General features: G+C 39.3%; 1 protein-coding gene, 1 non-coding gene and 1 pseudogene across 2 annotated transcripts; all 3 read left to right on the forward strand.

Moving 5' to 3' along the window:
* Nucleotides 1-7459: 7459 nt before the first annotated feature.
* LOC126084563 (olfactory receptor 11G2-like) lies at nt 7460-8488 on the forward strand (annotated as a pseudogene).
* Nucleotides 8489-14832: 6344 nt separating this feature from the next.
* On the forward strand, nt 14833-14919 carry TRNASTOP-UCA (transfer RNA opal suppressor (anticodon UCA)). The gene has a single exon. It is a non-coding gene; the product is annotated as a tRNA-Sec (tRNA).
* Nucleotides 14920-16487: 1568 nt separating this feature from the next.
* LOC126083613 (olfactory receptor 11H4-like) lies at nt 16488-17450 on the forward strand. Its single transcript, XM_049897485.1, has one exon. It carries the CDS (start codon nt 16488-16490, stop codon nt 17448-17450), a length of 963 nt encoding a protein of 320 aa, XP_049753442.1.
* The last annotated feature ends 1278 nt before the right edge of the window (nt 17451-18728 follow it).

Here is an 18728-nt window from a genome sequence, read left to right on the forward strand (position 1 = left end):
TCTAGTTCTCAAATAAAAAGTGTTTCTCGTTCTGCATCCCACTTTGATGAGAGGCGTCTGGGGTCTTAAACGCTAGCAAGTGGCCATCTAAGATGTATCAATTGGTCTCAACTCACCTAGAGCAAAGGAGAATGAAGAACACCAAAGACATACTGTAAAGATGAGCCCAAGAGACAGAAACGGCCACACAAACCAGAGACTCCCTCAGCCTGAGAGAGAAGAACTAAGTGGTGCCCAGCTACCACTGATCACTGTCCTGACAGGGAATACAACAGAGAATCCCTGATGGAGCAGGAGAATAGTGGGGCATAGATCTTAAATTCTCATGAAAAGACCAGGCTTAATGGTCTTACTGAGACTAGAGGGGTCCTGGAGGTCATGGCCCCTGGACCCTTTATTACCCCAAAGTTGAAACCATACCTAAAGCCAACTCTTCAGACAGAGATTTGACTGGACTATAAGAAAGATAATGATACGTGTGAGGAGTGAGCTTCTTGACTCAAGTAGACACATGAAACTATGTGAGGAACTCTTGTCTGGAGGTGAAGTGAGAAGGAAGAGAGGGACCAGAACTCGTTGAATGGACACAGGGAATACAGGGTTAAGAGGAGGAATGTGCTCTCTCATTAGGGGGAGAGCAGCTAGGAGTACATAGCAAGGTGTGTATAACTTTTTGTATGAGAGACTGACTTGATTTGTAAACTTTCACATAAAGCACAATAAGTAAATAAATAAATTTTTTAAAAGAAGTGTTGTTTCATCTTAAAAGAATTTGTGTCTTTCACCTGCCCTTGAGAATATGTTTTTGGGGAGGGGGAAAAGCTAGGGAGCTTAGTTGCCCCAGAGGAATGGAAAGTCCTCCAAGCCCTAGGGAAGGAAATTCTAATTCAGAAATGATGTTTCCATGACATTCTTGAGAGAAAAATGGGAATTTAGAAATCAACCCTTGAGGCCCTTGAACTACAAGTAATCTTAATTACTACTGTATAAAAATTTACAAGACATTTTTGTATCCATTATCTCATTTTGTAATCCAACCCTATGAATGCCACTAAATTTCCAGGAGTCAGAGAGACTGCCTTAAACTAGCCCAACCCAGATTCAGTCCACCCTGCATGCCCAAAAAGGCCAGCTGTGACCATTAGTTGACCTCAACAGAGGACAGAGCAACAGGTAGAACAAATAAGAAGGAAAATCATCACCTGGACCCCATTCCGAAGTGAGAGGTCTCAAAAAGAACCATGTCATCTCTGTTTTTTGGCCACCATAATTCCTATAATGTCTTCCTTCTAGAATTTTCCCTCCCAATTAATCCTGTGTGGCTGTTGTCTTGCTACCGAAATCACACCTAAGCCCTACTTATGCATAGCTCAAGGAGTCAGATCTGAGGAACTGACTCTTTTCTCCAAGCATTACAACGAATTTGCTTTCTCTTTCTCAAGGGTTGGTATCCAGATTATAGGCAGGTCTGAGCACTCTGGACAGAACCCACCTTCTAAGGTTTGGCAACAATTTCACCCCATATCCCATATCAGCCCCATGGGGCACACAGGAAAGGTATGTATTTTATACTTGATGAAACTGTACCTCACCAAGCTCTTACATCTAATAAGTGAAAATACTCAGACTAGGACACAAATTATCTGTGTCCCAATATTCTTTCTGCTACCCCTAGCTTCTCTCTAGATTCAACCCTCCTCTCACCCAGTGTCCCTCTTTAACCCAGGTCGCCCACACTCATAAAATATCTGAATTATCTTTTCCACCATTTCCTTGCCTGTCCTATGCGTCTTTCAAAATTTCCTCCAGTTGCTTAAATCCAACTCTGCTTTTCAATATGCCTAGATCTTAGTCCCACACTGTCATGGATTGAACCGTGTCCCCAAAAAGTGTGTGTCAACTTGGCTAGGCCATGATTTCCAGTATTGTGAGATGGTCCACCATTTTGTCATCTGCTGTGATTTTCCTATGTGTTGTAAATCCTACATCTATGCTGTTAATAAGGAAGAATTAGAGGTAATTCTGTTAATGAGGCAAGACTCAATGTACAAGATTAGCCTCTGTCTTAACCCAATCTCTTTTAACATATAAAAGAGAGAAAGGAGTAGAGAGAAATGGGGATCTCATACCACCAAGAAAGCAGCACTGGGAGAACAGTGTGTCCTTTGGACCCCAGGTTCCTAGGCTGAGATACTCTTTGACCACAGGATGACAAGAACCTTCCCCCAGAATCGACAGAAAGAAAGCCTTCCACTGTAGGTGGTACCCTGAATTTGGGCTTCTAGTCTCCTAAACTGTGAAAGAATCAATTTCTCTTTGTTAAAGCCATCCCCTTGCAGTATTTCTGTTATAGCAGCACTAGATAACTAAGACACACACTGAACATCACCTGTAGCTAAGCTCAAGGTGAGTTATCCCTACAAATATCATTCTTAACCCACTGTTGGAATTATGCTCAATCGATTCCTGATCCTACTGACTCCAATGCTCTATCTTCTATCACAGTGGTTGTCAAACTTTTGGGTGCACCACAAACACTGGAAAGCTTGTAAGCACAGATTGCTGGGCCACACACTCAGAGTTTCTGATTCAGTAGGTCAGGCTGGGGCCTGAAAATGTGCATTTCTAACAAATTGTCAAATGATGCTAATACTGCTGGTGCAGGGACTACATTTTCAGAAAACTTGCCCTTCCTCATTCTCGCTCCTAAACTCAGACAAGATCTCTACTTGAGCTCTTAATAGCTCAGATTGAATTCATCTTTCTCTCAGGTCTTCAGGTTCTCTGCCTCCTGTCATTTGTCCTCCTTCCACTGATATCACTGGAAGAATTCATACTTCCCACCTCTGAACCATTTACAGTGCCAAACCTTCATTTTCAGTAATATTACATCATGTCAACCAACAGCCTTACAAAATTTGTTTTACAGAACACTAACTTTTTTCAAACAGATGCTTTCAAACCGCATTTAAAATTGAAAAAGGGGATTCTTTGTTTTATATTGAATGTAACAAAATTAAATTATGTACAGAGATTTTTTTTAATGTAATTGCTTATCGGTTAGTTACCAAGAATAAAGTAAGTCTATTTTCCAGAGACGATCAAACACACACTCACGCTGTTGTCTCTCCTCCCCCATCAACCACAACTCCCCACCTCCCACCCCCACCCTCTCATCCCTACTCCCTTTTCACCTTCCTCTCTCTGCACAGTAGATTCGATCCTTAGAGGATGATATCTTCACTAAGAGGAAAATTTCCCTGGCCTCTTTGATAATTATCCTGATCTCAGTGTCTCACTAATCCAGCCCCTGGGGAAAATATATGCAAATATAGATCAGATTAGATACAAGCACAGGGAGTGATGCCTCCCAAGGAGGACACTGGGGAACTATGGGTCCTTGCAAGAGAGACTTGTAAACTCTTAATAATCACTGACCAGGAGAATGAATTCCATTTGTTCAGGTTCTTTACACTGTAAGGAAGCAAGCATCTGGAGCCACAAATATTGTTCTCCGTCCTTGGCTCAGTTTTTAGGTCATAATAGTAAGGAGAGTCTTGTGGCTGGAGTTTCTCTCACGACTTCCTCTTGGAGCCAGAAATGCCACCAGGTACATAAGGAGGATGCACGCATCAGTACATCACAGCGCCTGTGCACCATTGCTATCAGAGCCTAAGAGGATGCTGGCCCTTCCGTAAGTCCACTGAGTCTTCATTCCTTTGTTCTTTATAGGACTCTGCAGTTCTCTTCTCCCAGCACACTACTGAGAAGTCCTCAAGGTGATATAGTCACATTTAGGACTCACAAGGTACCATACAGTGCCCATGGTACAGCACACTTGGCGAAAATGTTGCTCAGGAGTCTTGGGTATTATTTTTTGGCCACTAAATTTCCTTCCATTAGAAGGTAACCTGAATCTGATAAGCAGACCAACTTCTGTGGAGTCAATTCCAACTCATGGCACCCCATCTGTGTCAGAGGAGAACTGTGCTCCATAGGGTTTTCAATGGCTGAATTTTCAGATACAGGCCTTTCTTCCAAGATGCCTCTAAAAACCCACTGCCATCTCTAGGTGAACTCAAACCACCAACCTTACAGCTAGCATCCAAGTGCATTAACTCTCTGCACCACCCAGGGAATCTGTCAGGCTTTGTTTTTAATATTGATGCAATGTAGTTTTCATTGATGGATTATCCTTCATCGAGAGCAATTAAAGCAGGTCATTCTGATTTTTTTCAAGTTGTTGGCAAGTGGCAAAGAGAAACTGAGAAAGAAGTTGCCCAAAAGACTCCCTTGCCTTTCAGATTTCTCTAAAGGTTAGCCATAAATACAGAAATATTTAAAAGAAGAAGAAGCCATTCATTTATAATTTAAAAAGTAAAAGCTCCTTACTGGTCAAATGGCTTAAATTCCCAGCATATGATTGGTTATCAGGAGGGTCCGGCCCCCTTTCTAGTGCATTCAGGATGGACTGCCCTGGCTCACTGTTCCTCGTCTTCTCTGCAGCTGCCCATTTGTACTAACACTTGAGGTGATCAGGAAGGTGAATGAGGTAAATTTTATTTTCCATTTAAGCTACTAATAGGTGTGCTTTGGAACTAGGGGCAGTAGAAAGAGATTCAATAAGATTTCAATTTATCTGTGAAGTTCATTTATCCACATTTCCATCTTTCTCTGGTCCTGTATTCCATAGATAACTGAGATTTCACTGCAGCACAAATAGTGTAGGCAGAAAGAAAGGCCAAAGTTATGTTACTGAAGTATCGTGTTGAGGAAAGCTATGAGTGTATGAGTGTGCCATTGCGTGTGTGGTGTTTGTGTGTGTGTGTGTGTGTGTAGAGGAAAATCCCGATGGCTCTGGAAACTCATTTCAGTAACTTCACTAAAAGCTGGCTCAGCATGTCTGTTAGCTCAGTAGAACAGGCTGATTCCAGCTGCTGGTCTGTACAGGCCCCTGCTTTCTAACAAGGCCACTTGCTCATCGGAGGAACTTCCATTGTTCCGTAGTCAAATTGATGGTCTCTGCTTTTCTGTCCCTATAAATATGTAGAGCAGGAGTCAACAAACCATGGTTCATGGGTCAAATCTGGCCTGCTGCCTGTTTTTATAATACAGAAAGCTAAGAATGTTTTTTACATTTTTAAACGGTTGGAAAAATTAATTGGAGAGTAACGTTTCATAAAACATTTGACATATGTGATGTTAATTGTATGAAATTCAAATTTCAGTCGACATAAACAAAATTTTATTAGAATACAGATATGTTCATTCATTTAGGTATTATGTATGGCTACTTTTGCACTACAAAAACGGAGCTGAGTTGTTTTGACAGAGCCTATTATTGTGCACAAGCCTAAAATTTTTTTTTTTTTTTTTTTTGTATAGGGCATTACATGGGTAGGGCAATCCTTCACTACTGAAACGCAGACCTTGGTGAGTACAGTCTAAATATAAACAACTCAGTGGGATTGTGAGAGCTCAGGGGATGGTGGGCCTCCTGTTACTTTTCAGCTTGTCAGTTTTTCTGCAATGAACCCTATTTTATATGTGCAAAGCTTACATTAGTAGGGCATGTATGCACACCCCATTTTCACAGCACTGTGTGTGAGAGAGAGAATGAGTGACAGTCTGATTGACAGAACCATGAAAAGAGGTTGGAGATGTTTGTTTTTGTTGTTGTTAGGCACCATCAAGTAGATTCTGCTCATAACAACTCCATGCACAACAGAATGAAACACTGCCTGGTCCTGAGCCATCCTCACAACACTTGCTATGTTAGAGCCCATTGTTCCAGCCACTGTGTCAAACCACCTCGTTGAGGGTCTTCCTTTTTTTTTCACTGACCCTCTACCATACGAAGTATGATCTTTTTCTCCAGAGATTGGTCCCTCCTGATAATATGTCCAAAGTACATGTGATGAAGTCTAGTCATCCTCGCTTCTAATGTGCATTCTGGCTGTACAGATTTTTTTCATTCTATTGGCAGTCCATGGTATATTCGATATTCTACACCAACACCATAATTCGAAGGCATTAATTCTTCTTTGGTCTTCCTTACTCATTGTCCAGCTTTCATATGCATATGAGGCCATTGAAAATACCATGGTTTGGTGTCGATGCACCTTAGTCCTCAAGGTGACGCCTTTGCTTTTTAACACTTTAAAGAAGTCTTTTTGCAGCAGATTTGCCCAGTGCAATACATTATTTGATTTCTTGACTGCCACTTCCATGGGTGTCGATTGTGGATCCAAGTAAAATGAAATCCTATTGGTTCAGTTGCTAGGGTTTTTGTTTTCTTTCACTGAGTAGTAATCCATAGTAAACGCTTTTAGTCTTTGATCCTCATCCGTTGAGTGCTTCAATTTCTCTTCACTTTCAGCAATCAAGATTATGTCATCTGCAGATCACAGGTTGTTAGTGAGTCTTCCTCCAGTCCTGATGCCATGTTCTTCTTCATATTGTCCAGTTTCTTGAATTATCTGCTCAGCTTACAGACTGAACAAGCATGGTGAAAAGATACGACCCTGACATATACCTTTCCTGGCTTTAAACCACGTAATATCCCCTTGTTTCTTCAAACAACTGCCTCTTGGTTTACGTACAGGTTCTGCAGGAGTACAATGAAGTATCCTAGAATTCCCATTCTTTGCAATGTCATCCATAATTTCTTATGTAGATGTTTATTATAGAATTTTGTGGAGATATTTATAGGGGCTAAATCAAAGACCACAGTTTAGAGGTTTTATTTTATTCTGAGTGAAGTGAGAAGCTAACTAAAGTCTATGTGCAAGAGAAGGAAATGATCTGATTTTCTTTGTTTAAAGAGTCACTCTAGCTGTGGCATGGAGAGCAGTGTACTGTGAAGCAAGAATGGAAGCAGGAAGCCAGTTAAGACACCATGACAGTGGTCCAAGGGAAAAAAGATGACTTGAACTAGGGCAGAGGCAGTGGAGGTGGGAAAAGCATCACTCAAGTTTTCTTAACAAGCATTTCATTTCTGATTGATCAGTGGGAACAACCAGTTCATAAGCTCAGCTAAGTACTTTCAAGACAAAAATATGAATTTGGAGGACCTGTGTCTCACCTTGTCATAGATACCCAAGGGAGCATCCAGGAGTTGTATCCAACTGATATGAGGAAGGATTGTCACTTGCAGTGAGCCATTTTCCTGAACACAACGGACAAAGGGGTTTCTTTAATCATAGCTGTTTTCTAGGCTCACGGGGTTCAGGTAAAATTCAACATTGCCAGGTGATATATATAAATATATGCACATACATATATATGTACTACTAAGTGTAAGTCTTATATAAACACCTCAACAACACTCTATTTCAAGAGCTTATCAGTTCTGACCACAAGTTTTCTTGGGTCCACAGTGAAAATGTGAATGAAAGCAAGCCAGGACGATATTTCAGGATTCTAGAAAAAGAGTAGCAATTGATACTTAATTCTTTATTTTCTGTCCAAAGATGTTTCAGATATAAATCTGGGTCCCCATCTGTCTTCACACTGTTATTCAGTATTTGCTGGTCTTTTACAGCTCACAGACATGAAAATCTTCAACACATCCAACAACTCAAGCACCATCACTGGCTTCATCCTCTTGGGCTTCCCTTGCCCCAGGGAGGGTCAGATCTTCCTCTTTGTGCTCTTCTCTATTGTCTACCTCCTGACCCTCATGGGGAATGGTTGCATCATCTGTGCTGTGTGCTGGGATCAAAGACTCCACACTGCCATGTACATTCTTCTTGCCAACTTCTCCTTCCTCGAGATCTGCTATGTCACCGCCACTGTCCCCAACATGTTGGCCAACTTCCTCTCTGAGACCAAAGTCATCTCCTTCTCTGGGTGCTTTCTCCAATTCTACTTTTTCTTCTCCCTGGGTTCTATAGAATGCTTACTCTTGGCGGTTATGGCGTTTGATCAATACCTTGCAATCTGCCAGCCTCTATGTTATCCAACCATTATAACTGGATGTCTCTGCACCAAATTTGTGATCAGTTGCTGGGTATTTGGTTTCCTCTGGTTCCTGATTCCTATTATCATCATCTCCCAGATGTCCTTCTGTGGATCCAGAATAATTGACCACTTCCTATGTGACCCAGGTCCTCTTCTAGCACTCACTTGCAAAAGAACTCCTGTGATGGAGGTTGTCTTCTCCACCTTAAGTCCTCTTCCCCTCATTGTTCTCTTTCTCTTCATCATGGGGTCCTACACTCTGGTCCTAAGAGCAGTACTAAGGGTCCCCTCAGCAGCTGGATGAAGAAAAGCCTTTTCCACCTGTGGGTCTCATCTGGCTGTGGTTTCACTTTTCTGTGGCTCAGTACTGGTCATGTATGGGACTCCAACATCTCAGCATAAAGACAGAATGCACAAAATTGTGACCCTGTTTTACTCTGTTGTGACCCCTCTCCTTAACCCTGTGATATACAGTCTTAGGAACAAAGATATGAAAAGAGCCCTGCAGAAATTTCTGAGAATATAAAGAAGGGTGCTAATCAAAAAGGCTCTTGAGCAATATTAAACTCATATGTAAGCTCTTTTTCAGATTAAAAAAAGAAAAACAGGGGTCATTCATATACTTGTTCATCCTAGTATTCATCCAAAACTTTAACCACCTGTAAGCCTGTTTGTATTATCTGTTTCTTCTCTTGGTTTTTGATCATTTAATCCTATTTCTTAGCATGCCTCATTTTTTTTGGAATGCAGCACATTGTGCTTAAAAAATTCTGTAGACATTGGGTGTAGTAACCAAACCAAGATAAGGTTTCCTTTTAGCAGGTAGATAGAGTAGGCACAGATAGTTTTAATCCCATTTAAAAGTTATTTTTATGTATTTTAAAGATGGTCTATGTCAGTTTTGACCTCACTCCTGGGATACATTCCTTACTCAGGAACATGGCCCTCATGAGATCTCAACTGAAGCCTGGACCATGTACCAGGGCCACTTCTAGTGTGCCCTGACTCCTATTTCCGTACTTCTTGCACCCTGTGACTCCAGAAACCTCTGCTCATCTCTTCAGACCCTCAGTTTCTGCTTTCTGCTAGATTTCTTGAAGTCTCATCTTGCATATGAACATCTCCAAAAAAACCCAAACCCATTGAGTTGATTCTGACTCATAGCAATCCTATAGGACACACTAGAACTGCCCCACAGGATTTCTGAGGAGTGGCTGGTGGATTCAAACTGTCAACCTTTTGGTTAGCAGCCAAACTCTTATCTACTAGCCACCAGGGCTCCATGAAGAGTTAAAAAAACAAAAACCAATCTCTTTGCCATTGAGTCTATTCCAAGGCATTAAAAAAAAAAAAAAAAAAGGCATAGGCACCCAATTAAAAACAAACAACAAACAAAAAAACCCAAACCCATTGCCTTTGAGTCAATTCCGACTCATAGAAACCCTGTAGGACAGAGTAGAACTGCCCCATAGTGTTTCCAAGGAGCAGGTGTTGGATTCGAATTGCTGACCTTTTGGTTAGCAGCCGCGCTCATAACCACTGCTCCCCCAGGGCTCCTAGGAAACCCAAAGTGCGTTGAAGGAAGTTTTCATCAAGTTCTGGGTGTCGCTTCTCTGTGGTCAGCCTCTCTCAAGAATATGTTTCTCAAACACTTACTGCTTAGGCAGCTGCAAACTCCAATCTTTTATCTCCTCAGTTCAGTAAAACCACTGCTTTCTACTCAGACTTTATTCTTCCATCCCCCAACCCCCAGTCTCTTCCCCATGCCTCCACATCTCCATATTCCACACACCTAGTGACTTGTCCAGAGCCCTGGTTTCATAGTTAAGACCTCTGCTTGCTAACCAAAAGTGTGGCAGTTTGAATCTACCAGCTATTCCTTGGAAACCTTATGGGACAATTCTACTGTGTCCTGTAGGGTCGCTATGAGTTGGAATCCACTCCATGGCAATGGGTTTGGTTTTTTATTGGTTAATTGTCAAACATCCTTGGGTGGGGGTGTACGAGGTGAATGGAACACACTTCCTTGCTTTTGGTTTTTTACAGGAATTGTAGTCCCTGAAGTTTTACCTGTGTAGATTGCTCTCCAATGCATTCAAATGGTTGCTTGTATTTTGTCCAGATTTTATAGCTACATTTGTCAGAAGCATTAATTCCTAAGCTGCTAATCATGATCATAACCAGGAAAAATATACTAAAAAAAAAACAAGACCAAATTGAATTTATACCTGAAAACTTCATGCTTGCTTTTACATTAGAAAATCTATCTATGTAATTCATCACATTAACAAAATAAGAGAGTATAAACATTGTATCTTATCAAAACATACAGCAAAACACGTATTAAAACTCAATATCACCCATTTTAAAACATCTTAGTAAAATAGCAATACAAGAATTACTTCTTAACTGATAATGATGTTTTATTTAAAAAAAAAGCTACATTAAATACATTTAATATTTTAATTTGAAAGTTTTTCCCTTTCAGATTGAAAAGGAGACAAGGATGCTCATTGTGTTTAAAATTGTACTTGAGGTTCTAGCCAGTGCAATAAGACAGGAAAAATAAAGTTACAAGGAGTGGAAAGTTAGGATATAAAATTGAAAAAATTGTATACATTTATGTGTAGTATCTAAAAGAAATTAAAATGGTATAATTGTGTATGTATAATATCCAAAATAATCTCCCAAGAAAATATCACGTTTAATAGGCGAATTTTTAATAATCATTGAATGAGTCAATATGCAAATATTTATTTTATTTCAGCAACAAAAGCTATAAAATATTTTAATGGCACCACTTATAATGGCATCAAAAAGTTATCTAATGACAAAAAATAAATCTAACAAAAGATGTACAAGGCCTCATGACAAAAAAAAAAATTGAAGATTCAAGTAAATGGTGGTTATATTATTTCACAAATTGAAACTCACTATTGTGGAAGTATCAGTTCTGTCCAAATTGTTCTATGGATTTAACAATATACCAACCAAAATTCCAGCAGTTATTTTTGGGAACATTAACAAACTAGTCCTAATTTTAAATGAAATAATGGAAATAATCATGAACAGACAATGGGCAAAAAAATTGCAGTGTGTCTAACAATGTAAAGCTATAAAAAAATAGTGAAGAAAAAGGAAGAGGAGGAGAAGGGAAAGAGAAATATGAAAGAAAGGAAGAAAAAAGCATATAGGTAGATGACTTATATTTCTGGACAACAAGACTTATTACAAAGATAATGACATTGTGATATTAGGGCAAAGGTAAGCAAATAGGCCAATGGAACCAATTAGAAAGTCCAGTAAAAGACCAACAGATGTAAAGTCACTTGGTTTATGACAAAAGTGACATTGCAGTGCAGTTACAAACGGATGGTCTGGAAGTGAAAAAAAGGAATGAACTCTAGGGAGGATAAATATGTGAATAAATATAAAACAACCATTTACAAAATAATTATAATATCTTGTGGGATTTATAACATATGTAGAAATAAAATGTATGAATAAGTGGGTTTAAACCATTGTTACCATCTTAAATTGTCCCGGAAGCGGTAAATGTATTAATTTAAGGTATAACAAAACCAAAACCAAACCCATTGCCATACACTCAGTTGCAACTAATAGCGACCCTATAGGACAGAGTAGACCTGTCCCATAGGGTGTCCAAAGAGCAGGTGGTGGATGTGAACTCCCGACCTTTTGATTAGCAGCCTAAATGCTTAACTACTGCACCACCAGGGCTCCAATTTAAATAGGCTGTAATAAAATAAGGATGCATATTATGATTACTAGAATAATTATCCAAGAGTGTACAACTAAAAAGCTAACAGAGGAAAACAAAATAATAAAATTACTTGGGTAATCCAAACAAGAAAAGAATAAAGGAACAAAGAACAAATAGGACAAATAAAAAAGAAATAGCCTATCAGTAATTAAAGCCTGGAAGCAAAAATTTACTGTTGTCAGTTGTGTGAAGAAAACATATCCTCAGAGAATACAAACAATGTACATCTTGAACATTTTCTAAACTTCACAGTGAAAAAGCATTTTCCTGGAAACAAAAAGAAGTTCTCTGTAAATCCATACAGACATCTCACCATTGCCTTTTTAAGACAATTTTCCTGCCTTTACTCTAGAGACCAATTTACCCTAAACTGTTTGAAGATTATGGGTGGAAGAAAGGATGCTACACCAAGGACTACTGAGCACAAACCACCCCAAGGGGAGACTGAAAGCTTCACAGAAATTTCAAAGATACAACTTTAATTGCACCCCTTGAGAATCTCAACAACACTCTCTTCCCATTCATTCTCATGCACCCCCTTTTTGAAATTACCTCATGACCTCATACCTCAGTGTTTCCATCAAATCTGCACCAAAAATAACTAATCTATAAAAATCATCTCATGAACCTTCTCTGCCGGGCCAGACAGGAGAAAGATCTGGGTGCCTATGGGTGACTAAGGTCTTGAGGAAAATACCAAATTGGTGATTAAGGCCCACAACTCAAGGACTGATTATAGGGCTATGCTTCTTCCCATTAGCTATCACTATTGCCCAGCGGAAGTACCCTGTTGCTATAACTTTCTTTTTTGAGCTCCTCAGGAAGGGAGGAAAGAGAGGTTCATTGGTTAGCTTTGTTATTTCCTTGGATTTGGAATAACATCCAAGTGTGCACTAGTGATCAGGAGAACTCTCAAGGCTGAGACTTCTGGGTTTTGATTCCAGGGAAGGGATTGAAAACCATCAATGACGGTACCCAGACACAGTGTTTGCTCCCAGCTGTGTCTACATTTAGTCCTATCATGAGGGGTAAGTAACTTTTCTTCCTGTCCAGGCTTCACTGGGCTTTTCCTGAGTCATCCACATGGACACTAGCTCCAGTGGAATCACCTTTCACTATTAATATAGTTTTGCAAATTTTTGTGGGTTTTGTATTTCTGGACATGTGATGTCATTCATAGTAAACTGTATCATCAGTAATATAATAATCAAATATAATGAGCTGCTGAGTGAGGACACAATTATTCAGATGTTCCTTAGCTTAACACTCCCATAAACTTTCCTGCCTTGTGATTCACAAAGGAATGACTCATTACTCAGAAAATTGATAAATTTATAATATGATATTAGAAAACTGTTCAGTGTGGTATCTAACTCGCCTTTTACACTGTCAATACAGTTAACAGATTCCTATTTACTCTTATGCATACCCCAGTTAATGTAATGCCCTTCCTTTAATCATTTATTTTCTGCATATTGAATTGGGAACACTAATTTGTTTTCATATCTTCTTCCTTATGTCATATCAAGCTGTATGTTTCTGAGTGCCAGAATATACAAGAAGATAATAAAATAAATCTGAGCAACCTAGAGAGCTGCCTGTAGCTTTGTTATGTGGTACACTGTAAGAGGGTAACTTCTTAAACCAGCCTATTAGTTTCATTTGAGTTTATTGTTGTTATTTAGGTTTGTAAGTGATTTTTAAGCTAAGTGATTCTCCTAAACATTGTTACCCCAATTAAGTTGTAATCATGTTTGTTAGTGGCAATATTAATTAAAAATTTAACAGCAATTTTTTTTTTTTTTTAGGTCCTCATGTATTGCAAGCACTGTGCTAGGCAAGTGTTCAATTCTATTTTCACAGGAGTTCTGCAAGATAGATGCCAACTTGCCCAAAATCACACAGTGGGTCATATAGTTCTTGAACCCAAATCAATTTGACTTTATCATTTATTTTCCTTTAAGTACATGACATACCAGGACTGCTGATTTCAGTGTTACTGGATTGAATCACATAAGGAGCCCTGGTGGTGCATTGGTTAAGAGCTCAGCTGTTAACCAAAAGGTTGGCAGTTTGAATTCACCAGCTGCTCCCTGGAAACTCTATGGGGCAGTTCTAGTCTGTCCTATAGGGTTGCCATGAGTTGGAATTGACTCCATGGTAATGGGTTCTTTGTTTGGATTGAGTAATCCGTTGCGAACATGTCTCAGCTGTGGTATGTCACTCCGTAGGTTGCCAGACTGGGTTTCTTCTTTCTCCCCAACCCATGTGCTTTCTTCCTGAAACTATACTCTTCATCTGTCCTAAAAAGCAGCCCATTTTTCTTTCTAGGTTACATGTGTGGCTGCTGTGCTCCACTACTGAACCATCCAAACAAAGAGAGCATACTTAGATTGATCTCTTATGTGCTCAAGACATATTTGAGAAATCTTTGGGAGGGAAAATCAACAGGATTTGGTAATTAGTTGCACATAGGAGGTAACAGAATTAGAAGGTGCCTTGAATGACTGTCAAGTTTCTGGCTTTAGTAAATGCTGAATGGATTGATGAATGGAGAGAAGAACCATTCACCAAGAAGCAAGTACAGAGGAGGAGCACTTAGGAAGAAAAAGATGGAATAAGGAGAAGGACTGAGCAGAATGTCAATTATAGGGTTGAAAATATACAACAGAGTAAATGAGTGGAGAGGCTTACATTTAGAACGGACCCTAAAGGATGATAGGGATATGAGGCAAGGTGGGATTACTGGGCCCCAAGGTGGGATTAGTAGCCCTGCTGACAATTTGGTCAGAGCCACACAAGACTCTACCCAATGATGTTCAGATTGGAAACTCAGCAATGGCAACGTTCAGAAACTCAGGTTTTTGATGACAGGATAGCAAGTCTGAAACTCATTTATCCATTCATTCATTTAATAAATGCCTACTGGACACCAGAAACTGAGTCAACTGAGAAAATAAAGATGAATTTAACATCATCCGTGAATTATAGGAGCTTTCAGCCTAGACAGAAAAACATAAACATACAATTTAGTCATTACGTCACATGGCCCAGTGGATATATTATAACATGCTGTGGAAAATACCACCCAAATGATCCTCAGTGGTCTGGGGTGCAGGCTTCAAACCTGTAGATGTCTGGCAACAGAGTGGTTCAATTCCGCCTTTCAGGCAACTGGTATCCTGCTTTTTAGGAGCCCTGGTGGTGCAGTGTTAAAGAGCTCGACTGCTAACCAAAAGATTGGCCGTTCAAATCCACAAGCTGCTCCTTGGAAACTCTATGGGGCAGTTCTACTCTATCTTGTAGGGTCTCTATGCGTTGGAACCGACTCGACAGAACCTAACAACAACAACATGCAAATATAGAGGGAATTCATCTTATATGTAGTAGGGTTTTGTCTGACTGGCTTCAGTATATGATAGGTATCAAAAGCATATCTATCATACTCATCATCAAAAACTAGGGCACACTACGCTGACTAACCATTAAATATTCTAGTAATCTTAAATTTATTTTATAGGTCAAGCATAAATCTATTACTAGGGGTTGATTCAATTCATAGAATACAAGACAATGCAGTGATAGAATTAATGGTGTAGAGCCATGTATTTTTACATGGAGAGAAGTCTAAAAAGTATTAAAAAAAAAAAAAAGGTTATAAAACAATGTATTTTGAAGATCTCTTTTTAATGTTTTTTAAAGAATAGAGGAACGCAATACTCCAAAGAGTTAAAATTATCTTCTCCAGAAAGTGAGATGATTTCTAATTTTTCTTTGTCTGTTTTCATATTTTTTATGTGCTTAATAATTAAAAATAAGGATTCTATTTTAGAAAAGTAAATTTTTAAATACTGTGGTGTTAATAAACTAAAATCACAAAGCATAAGCACTTTAGATTATTTGAAATTTTGTGCCAAATAATGTATTTTTTCCTATCATGTGCAATATCTGGATAGCACAAGAGTGATTACTCGTAAGTAACCAAACTATATTTTTTGAAAGAAATTGTTTCAAATGACATTTATGATAAAATTATTTAAAAGACCATATTTGTTTAGGGTTGCAGAGGTTCCGTTGATAAATTAGAGGGGTTTAAAATAAAAGCTTGAAGTAAAGCAAATTCAAGGAATGTTCTGAGGTCACTATCAGCTCTCTACTCTCCAGGAAAATATTCCTACGAACTTTCATTTTGGCTTCTGAGTTAAGACTTATAATTCGCTGATATGTTACAAGAGAAAATTATTCCGATGTGAACTAGACACAGAAACAAGTGTATAATGGACATTCACAGTTCAGGTTATCTGAGAAGTATGTCAAATACTTTCCATTGGGTGAGAGATGTCAGAACATAGTCATTTCACTCCTAATAAAAAATAACTTAGACTAAGAGTGGGCCTATTAAAATAAATAACTATGGGTGTGAAAAAGAAACACAACTGAAAGTCACTTGGCTGCCCTTCAAAGAGGTGAGAGAGGGTGATGTTTCTGAGTTTTCAAAATTTCAAAGAGAAGAATTTTTTTTTAATCTAACACATTGATAAAGTCCATAAAATATAAAGCTTCTATTGCTACAAACCCAATTTTATTGAAATTTAGAATCACTAATATCATTGATTGGTGGCTTTTAAGGAAGAGTTCGGAGTCAGTGGATAGCTTATTCCAAACTAATTACCAAATGGCCAACATAGGTGCCATGCATAGGTTTCCTACAGGTTTCTCAGGAAGCAAAACAAGTTGTATAATGCTGTTCTCTGTCTTCTCTGCAGCCCTGGGATTCATGAACAATTCGGTGAAAAGCACTGTGACGAACTTTGTCCTCCTAGGCTTCCCTGGTGGCCAGGAGATGCAAATTTTCCTCTTCTCACTGTTCTTTGGGGTCTATATATCTACGATGAAGGGAAATGGCAGCATTGTCTGTGCTGTGAGGTGGGACCAACGACCCCACACCCCAATGTATATTCTCCTGGGGAACTTTGCTTTCCTTGAAATCTGGTACATTACCTCCACTGTGCCCAGTATGCTGGCCAACATCCTCTCAGAGACAAAAACCATCTCTTTTGTTGGCTGTTTCCTGCAGTTCTATTTTTTTACTTCCCTTGCTACAACTGAAACATATCTCCTCTGTGTCATGGCATATGATCGGTACCTTGCCATCTGCCGCCCATTGCACTACCCAACCATCATGACCCTGCGACTCTGCTATCTCTTGATGTTTCTTTGCTGGCTTTTTGGGTTCCTTAGTTACTCAGTCTCCACAGTGCAACTCTCCCAATTATCTTTCTGTGGGCCCAACATCATTGATCACTTTGTGTGTGACATAGACCCACTGATGTCTCTGTCCTGTGCTCCAGCTCCTATCACTGAGATTGTCTTCTATATCCTGAGCTCCCTCATTATCATCCTAACCCTTCTATACATCCTTGGCTCTTATATCCTTTTACTGATAGCTATATTAAGAGTCCCTTCAGCAGCTGGCAAACGAAAGGCCTTTTCCACCTGTGGATCACATCTGACGGTGGTGTGTTTATTCTTTGGGGCCCTCTTGGCAATGTACGTGCGCCCCACATCTGAAAACCCAGCTGAACTTCAGAAGATTATTACTTTGTTCTATTCTGTGGTCACTCCCTTCTTAAATCCTCTGATTTACAGCTTACGTAACAAAGAGATGAAGGCCGCACTGAAGAAAGTCTTGAGGATAGAATGAGCATAATCTATGTGAGACCAAGCAGACCACTGTCCACACGTAAAGGATCACTTAAGAAAGACTTGATTTCAGCTGCCAATGCACACTTTAAAGAAGACATTTTCTCAGTGGGGCCCTTCGTTGATTTATTCTTCAGCTAACCAGGAAGAGCTATATTATAATTGACTTAAATGTAACAACTATATTTTCAACATGGGTAATCCTGGTAGATATAAGGTCATTACATCTGTGGTATTTCTCAATGTTTTAGGTTTGATTACTGGAGGGGTTGGGTGTAGAAGGTCAGAGAGCTGTTATCCCAGGTAGATCATCATTGGTGTACTCAGGCATTTCTGAACATAGTCTAATATTTTACAAAGTGAATACGGAATAAATTTTAATGCCTAATGACTACCGAACTAAAGGATTTAGTAACAGAACCACTTTCTAATTTCCTTGGTTCTTGATGGTTGAGAGTCTTCCAGACTAGGGACAAACTGAAATTTTCATGCTTACGTAAGTAGTAAATCTTTTAACATTAGATTGGGCAACAAATACTATTGGGCAGCTACTACGTCCCAGGCACCCTTCTAAGCACTACAGAGACACTATAACCAAAATGGCCAAAAACTACTACCCACATGGAGTTTACATTCTAGTTGGGGAAAGAAAAACAGTAAATAAGTAAAATATATAGCATGTCAGAGAGAGAGGTAAGTGCTATGGAGAAAGGGGAAAGAGGATAGGGAGAATAGGAGAGAAGGCTGAAATTTTAAATAGGGAGGTCAGGAAAGGCCACCCTGAGAAGTCAAGATTTAAGCAAAAACTTGAAGGAGGTGAGGGAGGCAGCCATGTAGACAGCTGAGGAAAGAGTATTTCCTGCATGCAGGAAAGTAAGTTCTCTACAAAATTCTGAGGCAGGAGTGTGTTCAGGTAACACCAAGGAGGATGCTTTGACAGTAGAGAGAATAAGGGAAAGACTAATGGAGATCAAGTCAGAGAGTGACCAGGGAGGCAAATCGTTCAGGACATTGTAAGTCATTTTAAGAACTTTTATTTCTGCATGAGATGAGAAGCCTTTGGAAAGTTTTGAGTAAAGGAGTAATATAATGGTATTTACATTGCAAATGTTCAACTCCTTGGATGTTTTGTTGATAGTAGACTGCAGGTTGGAGGTTATGTGAGATTGAACCTGAGATAAAACCCACGTAGGATCTTAAGGACCCCATTTTACTATTATTTCTACTGTAAAAATGACTAAGTCCTAATGTCCTGCTAGCAAGAATAGATAAAATAGCA

This window comes from Elephas maximus, chromosome 10, assembly GCF_024166365.1.
Source record: "Elephas maximus indicus isolate mEleMax1 chromosome 10, mEleMax1 primary haplotype, whole genome shotgun sequence".
NCBI classification, from domain to species: Eukaryota; Metazoa; Chordata; class Mammalia; order Proboscidea; family Elephantidae; genus Elephas; species Elephas maximus.